This window comes from Capricornis sumatraensis, chromosome 18 (assembly GCF_032405125.1).
Source record: "Capricornis sumatraensis isolate serow.1 chromosome 18, serow.2, whole genome shotgun sequence".
In the NCBI taxonomy this organism is placed as follows: domain Eukaryota; kingdom Metazoa; phylum Chordata; class Mammalia; order Artiodactyla; family Bovidae; genus Capricornis; species Capricornis sumatraensis.
The window spans coordinates 36,798,868-36,810,155 of record NC_091086.1 but is presented as its reverse complement, the minus strand read 5'-3'; the positions used below and the strand labels follow the sequence as shown (position 1 = coordinate 36,810,155).

The following is an 11,288-nucleotide window of genomic DNA, read 5'->3' as shown; positions in this document are numbered from 1 at the left end:
AGTTTGTGGAGTCGCAAAAAGTCTGCTGCTGCTAAGTCGCTTCAGTCGTGTCTAACTCTGTGCGACCCCATAGACGGCAGCCCACCAGGCTCCCCCGTCCCTGGGATTCTCCAGGCAAGAACACTGGAGTGGGTTGCCATTTCCTTCTCCAATGCATGAAGGTGAAAAGAGAAAGTGAAGTTGCTCAGTTGTGTCTGACTCTTAGCGACCCCATGGACTGCAGTGTACCAGGCTCCTCCATCCATGGGATTTTCCAGGCAAGAGTACTGGAGTGGAGTGCCATTGCCTTCTCCATGCAAATAGTCAGACACAACTAAAAGCTACTTAGCACAAGCACATATCACCATGACTGTGACAACTTAAGCAGGTTTCAAAAAGCCATTGGAGAATGTCATGGTTTTTGACCAGAATACTTTATTTAGTATTATTTTGATATTTATTTATTAGACTGCATCAGGTCCCACTTGCAGGCTCTTGGTTGCAGCATGTGGACTTCTCTCTAGCTGTGGTGTATGGGTTCTAGGATGAAAAGGCTCAGTCGTTGTGGCAGGCAGGCTTAGTTGCACCACAGCACATGGGCTCTCTGTTCCCCCACCAGGGATCAAACCTGCTTCCCCTGCATTTAAAAGTGAATTATTAATCACTGGCCCACTAGGAAAGTCCCTTATCTATAATACTTAAAATCTAAGGCCAGTAACAACCTTAATAGGGAAGATCATAATATCCATTTTCTTCCAGGAGAATGTCAACTAAATAAACATATATAGATAAATATGTGTTTCACAGATTCTACTCCTTCCCCAAATCGTAAATCCACTTTCCTGCTGCCCTCTCTCCTTCCAAAAAAAGATGAGAGATTAAAGGAAAAATGCATTTCTTGCCCATTGGCCTTTTCTCATCCCACTGCTTAGGCCCCAAATTTTAGATACTTTCTCTTACCTACATTCAATTCAAGATCTATGATCATTCTCACTATCTTCATTGCTATTGTCTCTTCAAGTCACTGAGATTTGCCTGAAATATGGCAAACCATCTTCTAATTGATTTCTCTGCTTCCAAATTTGATGCTTTATAATCTATTTCCAAATCAGTCCGAGTATTATGGACTGAATTGTGTCTCTCTAACATTTCTATGTTTATGCTCTAACCTCCAGTGTAACTGTACTTGGAGATAGAGGTTTTATGGAAGAAATTAAGGTTAAACATGGTCTTAATGGCAGGGCACTAATCTGATAAGCCTCTCTCCTTATAATAAGAGGCCCAGGAGAGCTCAGTTTTTACCATATGAGGACACAGCGAGTAGGGAGGTGACTTCATGCCAGGAAGAGAGCTCTCACCAGAACCCACATATGCTGGCACCCTCATCTTGAATTTCCAGCCTTTAGAACCATGAGAAAATAAATTTCTGTTGTAGGGTTTCCCAGCTTATGGTATTAAAAAGCCTAATACACAGAGTATTTTTTTTTTAAACCTAAGTCACACCATGCATCCCTCTGAGTGGAACACTCCACTGGATTCTTACTCCTCTGAGTATTAGGTAAGAGTCCTAGCAATCCTAGAAACTGCCTTTAGGAACCTATAAATTCTGGCTTCTTTCCGTCCTAATTCCATTTCCTACTACTCTCCCCATCCATCACTTCCCTTCAACCACACTGCCCTCCTCTTATTCTTCAACCCACCATTCCCATCTCAGGCATATCCCCATTTCAGGGCCTCTGTGCCAACTATTCCTTCTGACAGAATTCTCTTTTGTCTAGTCATGATTCACTCCTCACTTTCTTTGAGCCTTTGCTCAAAAATTAATGACTTAATGAAAAAAATAATGAATTTATGGTATCTAAGTGTCAGTTTAATACAATCACAACTTTAGAGTTAAATTGTATCACCTGTTATACCTTAAAGGAATACAAATTATAACTTCCTTTTAGTAACAAAATGTTTGGTTTTTAATACCCTCAAGGATTATTGCAGTAAATCCAAATAAATATTCCAGCTCCTAATTAAAATAGGAATGCGAGTTGATAAATCACCTGAAATGACCTTATATTAATAGTTTTACTGATTTTGATGAATTTTTTCGGCAGATATTTGGTAAGTACCCACTATGCAAGGTTCATTGGCCACTGAAGAATCAAAAATAAAACAGTCCCTACTACAAGGAGCTCACAGAGTAGTAGGGACCAACTTATGTTGAAATAATCACTGCTTTTAACACAATGCAAAACTTAAACACAATTCCTTAATAGTTTTTATTTCCTTTTTTTTTTAAAGTTAAACCCAAGTAAAAGTATACTCCTCTTTTTGTGAATTATATCATTAAACAAACTACGTATCAACTAGCATAGAGATTGATATGGAATTATTTTCCTAAAAATTAGCACTAGTCATCTATGAGTAAGCTTTCATCATTTGAAAAGTAAGCATGTATCAAAAAACATGTTAGGTCAGTATTTTCAATAACAGGTCTCAACCCCAAGAACTAAAATTGAAAAGTGATGTTATTATATCCAAAAATGAAATGAGCAAATTTAGTCAAGGGAAAGAGGTTTCGCTCAAGACTGTTCCTAAAGTGTTTCTGGCAAAAATTTTGCCCTGTTTCTAAACAGGCAGCATACCCTATTTAAAAGTTTCACTCCTCCCCGCCACATCTCGAAAAACCTATCGGTGCACGAGTTCTTCCTTTCAACAACAAACTCCTAGGTTCACGAAAAAAGCCAAGCTGTACAAGCTCTATGATTGGCTAAGAAGTGAATGGCGTAAGGTTTCTCAAGCCCAATAAGAATCGTCCGCCCCAAACTGGCTCAGATTCCACCTTCTGATTGGTCCTTACGGCAAGAAGGCAGGGACAATTGCTAAAGTTGACCTCTGGGACTGAACCGGGAAAATATGGCGGCGGCCAGGTCGTGGAGGTTTGTGCTCCGAGGTCCAGGGCTGTCATTGCACACCGCGGCCGAGGCCGCCGTCACGGCTCCAGAAGTGACCGGATCAGATGTCAAGGCGGCCCCAGTCGCGCGCTACCCGCCGATCGTGGCCTCCCTAACTGCCGACAGCAAGGCAGCACGACAGCGGCGAGTGGAGCGATGGCACGCCACGGTGCACGCGGCCAAGTCGGTGGACGAGAAGCTGCGAATTCTTACCAAGATGCAGTTCATGAAATACGTGGTTTACCCGCAGACCTTCGCCCTGAACGCTGACCGCTGGTACCAGAACTTCACCAAGACCGTGTTCCTCTCGGGGCTACCGCCGCTGCCTGCCCAGCCAGATCGGGAGCCCGCGCAGGTTCTGGACCTCGCTGCTTTGCGCGCCGCCGCCTGTGACTGCCTCCTGCAGGAGCACTTCTTTCTGCGGCGTAAGAAGCGTGCGCCCATCTACCAGGAACGCTACACCGTCGCCTCACCCTTCTTGGACCAACTGGTAGCTTCCCTCACCGGCTTGCTCAGCGCTTACAATCCCGTCCTGGCTGCCGCCGCCCTCGGTGAGCCTCGGGCCGCCTTTCGGGGCGGGGGAGGTGGGGGATAGTAGGGGACCGTGGGTGCATGCTTGCGTGCTAAGTCGCTTCAGTAGTGTCCGACTCTTTGCTGCCTCGTGGCCTGTAGTTCGCCAGGCTCCTCTGTCATGGAATTTTTCAGGCAAGAATACTGGAGTGGGTTTCCGTACCCTGCTCCAGGGGATCTTCCCCTCCCAGGGATGGAGCCGGCTCTCCTGTCTTCTGTATTGGCAGGCGGGTTCTTTACCGCTAGCGCCACCCGGGAAGCCTGGGAAGGCCTCTCGGCCAAATTTGCCCCATCTTCATTTCTTTCTGCTTGGTCAGTTCTTTCCCAGTCCTTTCGCTCCTAGCTAGGGGCCGCGTCCGGAGACTGGGTTGCCGTGTCTGTACTTCCACATACTAACTGTACCGTTTAGAGAAGGTCCAGCCAAATGGAAGAGTAGTGTTGGTTAAAAGAAGGGGCTTCTAGAGAGCGGGACAGACCTGGGGTTGCCTTTTCACTCTTCCACCAAGTTATTGACCTTTTGGCGGTTTATAAACCGATTTTGGCCTCGTTTTCCCTCATTTTCAAGGTGAGAATACGATAATGGTACCACTTTGTCATAGAACTGTTAAGATTAAAGATGGTATTGATTAAAATACCTAACGTATATTCAGCACTTCCTGTATGCCTGACCTTGTTCTGTATTTTATATGTGCCAAATTTAATCCTTACAATAACTTTACAGTAGGTAGCACTGTTTTCATAAAAACCAAACAAACCCAAAGCACAGAGTCATAAAGTTCATTTAGTCGAAGAACCTATTGCTGGTAGAACTGGAGGACAGGCTTCAAACCCATTCATTTTGGGTTTCCAATAAACAGTCGGCAACTTCTGTTTTACTGTTAAAAGCAGGCTTGAAAAATAATTAATGGATAGTATTTTAAAGATCAGTGTTTCTGAGGCGTTCGTGATTTTGTATCTGCCACACCTGTAGGTATCTTAATAAATATTAAGTTAACTGTAGGTGTATGTTCAACTGAGTCTTGTAGTGTGCTTGTTACTTCCCTGCCAGTTGGTAATGAAGTGGTCTCCAGGGAACCATCACAGACTTTTCCTCATGATTGATGGCCTGGGAAAGTTGACTTAATCTGCTCAAGACCTAGGTTCCTCTTGTATGTAATGGAGATGATGCAACTATACATACCTTTGAGAATTATTGTGAAGATTGAATTAGTAATTCATGAGACAGATGTGACTTACTAAACTTCTTAAATCTGGTGAGTGAGATTGCTGTTGCTCTTATATTGTGTTTATTCTTAACTGAGAAACCTCTTTGGTCACAACGCTTAATGTACTGTGGCACAGGTAGAGAATGACAGTTTAAGCATTATCTTTATGTTGTGATCGTTTAAGTTATCACATAATTCAAACTTTAACTTACACCAAAGAGTAATTCTTGGTGTATTTTCAATTAGCACAGTTCTTGAATTCTGTATTGCTGAGCCTGGTATTCTGAGAATAACTAGATTTATTCAGATTATCAGATAAAAATGTTTTGAATATCTTTTGATAGATTGTAACCGCCCAGTTCACTTCTACTGGTTGCGAGGTGAAGAAATTATTCCTAGTGGTCATCGGAAAGGTCGAGTTGATGCTGTGCGATACCAGATAAACGATAAACCACACAACCAGATTCGAATATCCAGACAACTCCCTGAGGTAAGGATGTATTGCTTATGTGTCTGTTGACAGTTGAAGAGGAAGTATCAGCATGCTAGATCAGTGGTCCCTAACTTTTTTGACACCAGGGACTGGATTTTATGGGATACAGTGTTTCCTTGGACTTGGGGCAGGAGTTGGTGGGGAATGATTTCAGAATGAGTCAAGTGTTATATTTATTTTGCACTTAATTTCTGTTATTATTAAATTGTGACATATAATGAAGTAATTATAGAACTCATCATAATGCAGAGTCAGTGGGAGCCCTGAGTTTGTTTGCCACAGCTAGACAGTCCCATCTGGGGGTGATGGGAGACCGTGACACCAAAAGTATGTTGCTTTTGTCCAATCTGTAATTTCGTTTTGCCCACTATCACTGCAGAAAACCCTGCTTCACAAAGATAGGATGTAGGAAATGGAAGTAGGCTTTGCAGTGCTTTTGTGGCAGTTTGACAATCTGCCTTGACTAAACATACGGAGATTAGAAGTTGTCTCAAACATACTTTTAAGACCACTGTCATTTGTGATCTCAAGCAGTACTGTGAGCCACGGGGAGCAGCTGTAAATACAGACAAGGCTTTGCTCACCTGCTGCACACCTCTTGCTTTACAGCCTGGTTCCTGACAGGCCATGGACCAGTATCTGTCCGTAGCCCAGGAGTCGGGGACCCCTGTGCTAGGTAATGGGTTAGGAAGGATAAAAAGCTTTGGGTAGAGCCCTTTCCTTCCAAGTGTATTTGGAGTACATCTCATCTGAAATGCTTTTTCAGCTTTTTAACTGTATATTCTGCAGAGGTCAGATAATCATTTTAAGTGAGGTTAAGACATCAGTTTTTAGGACCATACAAATCTTTTCATTTTCTTAATATAAAAATACTGATGATAGTTTATGATTATAATTTATAGTGAACTATCCTATCTCATTGTAAATCACATTTTTACAGCTAGAAGTATTGATTTTACAGGTATCCAGTTCTTTTGGAGAAAGCAAGTGTATTCTGAATATTATCTATTTGTCCATGTCAGAGGTTGGCACATTTCTTCCGCAAAGGTCCAAATAGTAAATATTTTAGACTTTAGGGGCCATAAGTTTCTGTTGCATTCTCAGTTCTTATCATGTAAAAATAGTCCTGTACCATATGTAAATGAATTTACATGACTGTTCCAGTAAACTTTATTTGGAAAAACAGCTGGCTAGACTTGGCCCATCATTAGATGATAGAGTTTAATCATTTAAGATTTTTAACTATTAAGAATGTGAGTAAAATATATGCTAGTGTTGCTGTGAATTTACTTATGACTTTTTTCTTTAAGTTTGTGCCACTGGATTATTCTGTACCTGTAGAAATCCCTGTTAAGAATTGTAAGCCAGACAAACTCCCATTATTCAAACGGCAATATGAAAATGCCATCTTTATCGGTAAGTTTCTCTTTTAATAAATGTGTTCAGTGTCCTGTGCAAATTTGCATAATTAATTTTTGATGACCAAGAAGTTCAGCCTGTCCATGAGCAATGTAACTCATCTCAGCTTGCAACATACATGAAAATTGAAAGAAAGTATTCTTTCAACTTATCATTTAAAATTTTATCTTTCTACTGAATTACAGTATTTAAGGTTAAAAAAGTTATAGTTTCTGATTTAATTTTACTCTGCATGAAAGTCGCTAGGTCCATGCAAATGACACATTTCTTTTCCTCTTTATGACTAATATTCCGTTGGGCACGCACGTGCCCACATACACACAAAGGTGTATACACACAAACACAACACATTTTCTTTATCCATTCTTTTGTTGAAGGATATTTAGGTTGCTTGCATATCCTGGCTTTTGTACGTAGTGCTGCTATGAACATTGGGATGCATGTATCTTTTCGAATTCTGGTTTTCTCCAGATATGTGCCAAGGAGTGGGACTGCTTTTCAACAAAAGCCTCCCATTTGTGTAACACACTATGATAACCATCAGGAATATAAAAATTAATCTCTGCCCTCATGCAGCTTATACTTTGGCTACTTTTTCTCTGTTTATTAATTCCTAGCTGATTGAAAAACATTTTTAAGAAAGCAGCTGTATGCTGGTCCTCCAGAACTGTTTTATCAGTCCTCTATCAATCACTGTGGTGGTCTTGGAGAGTGAATTATGGGGAACTTTTGGTTGAAAACACTTTCCACTAAAATCAAGAATGTCAGCATTATAAAGGAAGTTTTTAAAGTTATGAAATGTTTGCATCCTTTGGTGAATATGACCAGGAGGATGACAGAGTTCCCAATGATGACCAAGGAGTTTGAGAAAACTGACATAATAGGGAATTATAAATTTTACATATATTCTTTGGACTGATGATAGCTGGCAGATTGTACTTTCAGGTGAAATTTTTTATAAACAATAAGTAAACCAAGCTTTCCATTTGTGTATTTTGAGTGCTGATCACATAATGAGTAGAGGAGATATGTGCATTTGAAGTAAATACTGAGGACGTGTTTCTAGATTCCTTACTTGTGCATTTTATCTGAAATGTTTTTATTTTGCTCTCAGGCACAAGGACAGCAGATCCACTCTGTTATGGACATACCCAGTTTCATCTGCTACCTGACAAATTAAAAAGGGAACGGCTTTTGAAACAAAACTGTGCTGATCAGATAGAAGTCATCTTTAGAGCTAATGCTATTGCAAGCCTTTTTGCTTGGACTGGAGCACAGGCTATGTATCAAGGTAAAACTAGTTTGATGGCATCAATATTATTGGAAAACCTTTTAAGAATTTAGCAGGTCAAATTATTTTCTTTAGGATAAAACGTAGGTAGAACTTAACACTTTGAAAACTTGCATTGGCACACAATGCAGTTGTTTTAAAATCCATAATTAAATATTTTGCATTTGTAGTTGGTTAGTGACAATTTGTTAGTTACTGTCATCTTTTACTCTGACCATTTTTGTGTGAATGCATTTTTTTTCTGATGATATTCTCAAATATTTCAAAGACGAGCTAACTGAATCAACTCTAGATGATAACAGCTTTCTGAAACTAGAAAATGAGCTGCTTTCATGGATTAAATTTTAGATAAAATCAGTTATCATGTATAATTTCTTTGAGGACCATATCTAGGGTATAGATTGGGAGACAGTTCATTCAGTTAATGGCTTATGGTTTTTACATACCAGGCACTGTTGGCTTTGGAGATACAGTGTTGAATGAGAGAGATCCTGCTTTCCTGGAGCTTACATTATAGTAGGGATAGTAAAAGATAGTAAACATGTAGTGTTTTTGAAAGTATTAATCACTTCAGTCATGTCCAACTCTATGTGACCCAATGGACTGTAGCCCACCAGGCTTCTCTGTCCATGGGAATTCTCCAGGCAAGAATAGTGGAAGTGGATAGCCGTTCCCTCCTTCAGGGAATCTTCCGACTAGTGGTGATGCTCTGAAGAGAACATACTAGATGAAAGGGAGACTATGCATAGGGTGCAGGTATAAATGAGGCATGGGGCAGAAGCACTTTAGACTTTTAGAGTTAATTCAGGGGAGGTCTCTAAAGATTTTCATTTGAACAGAGATCTGCGGATGAGGAGCCATCTTTGCATAAACTTGTGGGAAGGAGGCTTCCAGGCAAAGGGAATGACAGGTAGCTCTGAGGTCAGAACAGACTTGAAGTGTTTAAGGAATAGCATGAAGGCTGATGAAGAAAGGGAGTGGGAGAATGAAGATAGGGAGCTGGAGTGAGATAGAGGGAGCTGGAGGCATGTCACAGAGGACTTTCAGAGCCCATTGTGAACCACTTGACTTTTGTTACAAAACCAGAAGTAATAGAATGCATACCTAGGTTGCTGCTGCTGCTGCTGCTGCTGCTAAGTCACTTCAGTCGTGTCCGACTCTGTGCGACCCCATAGACGGCAGCCCACCAGGCTCCCCCGTCCCTGGGATTCTCCAGGCAAGAACACTGGAGTGGGTTGCCATTTCCTTCTCCAATGCATGAAAGTGAAAAGTGAAAAGTGAAAAGTGAAAGTGAAGTCGCTCAGTCGTGTCCGACTCTTAGCGACCCCATGGACTGCAGCCTACCAGGCTCCTCCATCCGTGGGATTTTCCAGGCAAGAGTACTGGAGTGGGGTCCCACTGCTACTCCTATATAAACATCCAGGAGGAGTTTTAACAGTGATTTAATTATTGCCAGGCTCACCTTTTTTTTCCTTTGTATATGTATTTTTAACCTCATACTCACCATTGTTGACTTATGTCTTTATAATAGAACTAAATAGATAAGAATAGGAATACAAGCAGACAATCAGAAAAATTAAGAGGAAACTTTATTGAAGATGTTAGAATGGCATAGTTTATTCATAAAAAATAACGTACTTCTTTTTATATTATAATTCTTTTTTTTAACAATACTGTTTATTGGCTGTATTCATTAAAGTTGATTTAAATATATATGTGGCAAAATTTACAACTTACTGCGTACCCCTTGAATTTAAAAGTATGAAAGCCAGTCAGCCTGGACCAAGAAACAGCCAGAAAATTTGAATAATAAAGATATTCAGATATCCTGGAACCTTATGATGACATAAAATACACTAGGCAAAATGAAAACAACTCATAAAACCAATTTGAATTATAAATTAAGACATAGAATTCATCTGATAACTACCTGGTTTAAGTTCTTAGAAAGTGAAGGGTTTTTCTGAGGGCTCTTTTTTTTTGTAGATTTGGTGAAATAAATGTCTAATGGTTATTGGGTGGTAGATGCTGCTGGTATAAGGGAAATTTGAACATATTTAGGGTTGGTGAATAATGATGTGGAGACATCTGCATAAATGGAGCTCACTTCTCTTCTTAGGTGAAATGAGTTAAGGTTGAAATCTGATGAAGTCCAAAGTTGTCGAAAAAGTGTATCATGAACTTTGTGGATCCTAGAAGGAAGGAAATAGTTCTTGATGCAGAAATGGAATATAGAATTAGGATGGAGAAGATAGTGAAAACATTGAGATCTTTAGAAATTTGGTAGGTAAAATATCCAGATTATAGGAGGTATTTTATATCCTCTAGTGTGTGTGTTTTGTTTTGGTAAAATATATTTCTATATATAAGTTTCAGCATAACTTTTCTTCTACAGGATTCTGGAGTGAAGCAGACGTTACTCGACCTTTTGTCTCTCAGGGTGTGATCACAGATGGAAAATACTTCTCCTTTTTCTGTTACCAGTTAAACACTTTAGCACTGACTACGCAGGCTGATCAAAACAACCCTCGTAAAAATATATGTTGGGGGACACAAAGTAAGCCTCTCTATGAAACAATCGAAGATAATGATGTCAAAGGTTTTAATGATGACGTTTTACTTCAGTTAGTTCACTTTCTACTAAATAGACCAGAAGAAGACAAAGCACAGCTGTTGGTAAATTAAGAAAAAACATTTGCTTTGGGACTTTGGGAATACTTAAATTTCACTGAAGGAACAATAAAAGGAATTTTGGTAATGAGACTTCTGTCAAATATTAAATACATGGATTTTGAGACAAATGTTTCTTTACTTTAACCTGTGATTAGACCTTTCATTTTGCTCAAAGTACTAAGAGATTTAATTTTAGATACAGTATGTTGATTAAAAATAATTTCATTCATATGTGACTGATGAGACTAATTGAATAATCTTCAATACTTGGTGTTATTTGTTTCTGTGTGTAAGCGCGTATCACTTACTGCATACCACTCACTGCATGACAGGCCAATAATCTGAGAGATAAGGAGTTGGGGCAAGGAAAAATGACTTTATTTGGAAAGCCAGCAAGCTGAGAAGATGACAAACTAATGTCCTAAAGAATGATTTTAATTTGAGGTAGAATTTTAGCTTTTATGCTAGGGAAGCAGGAGGGAAGCAGGGTGCCTGATCAGATTGTGGACCTTATTCTGATTGGATGGTAATGAGATAATCAGGTGGTATTTTGGGAGTCAACATTATCAACCTGATTCCAACCTGGCTGGGGTCTTAGAATATTAACTAAAACCTTCAAGGAGGAACTAAAGGTCTTTGACTTTGTTTTATGACTATGTTTTATTTTGTCTTCAGTTCATTTCAGTTGCTCAGTGTGTCTGACTCTCTACGAC

At 39.9% G+C, this 11,288-nt stretch overlaps 1 protein-coding gene across 1 annotated transcript; it reads left to right on the top strand.

The window, feature by feature from the left end:
- Window positions 1-2,886: 2,886 nt before the first annotated feature.
- MRPS30 (mitochondrial ribosomal protein S30) lies at window positions 2,887-10,711 on the top strand. The gene is made up of 5 exons (XM_068990715.1): window positions 2,887-3,475; window positions 5,044-5,189; window positions 6,503-6,608; window positions 7,726-7,902; window positions 10,298-10,711. The coding sequence occupies exons 1-5, from the start codon at window positions 2,887-2,889 to the stop codon at window positions 10,585-10,587; spliced, it is 1,308 nt and encodes a 435-aa protein (XP_068846816.1). The 3' UTR covers window positions 10,588-10,711.
- The last annotated feature ends 577 nt before the right edge of the window (window positions 10,712-11,288 follow it).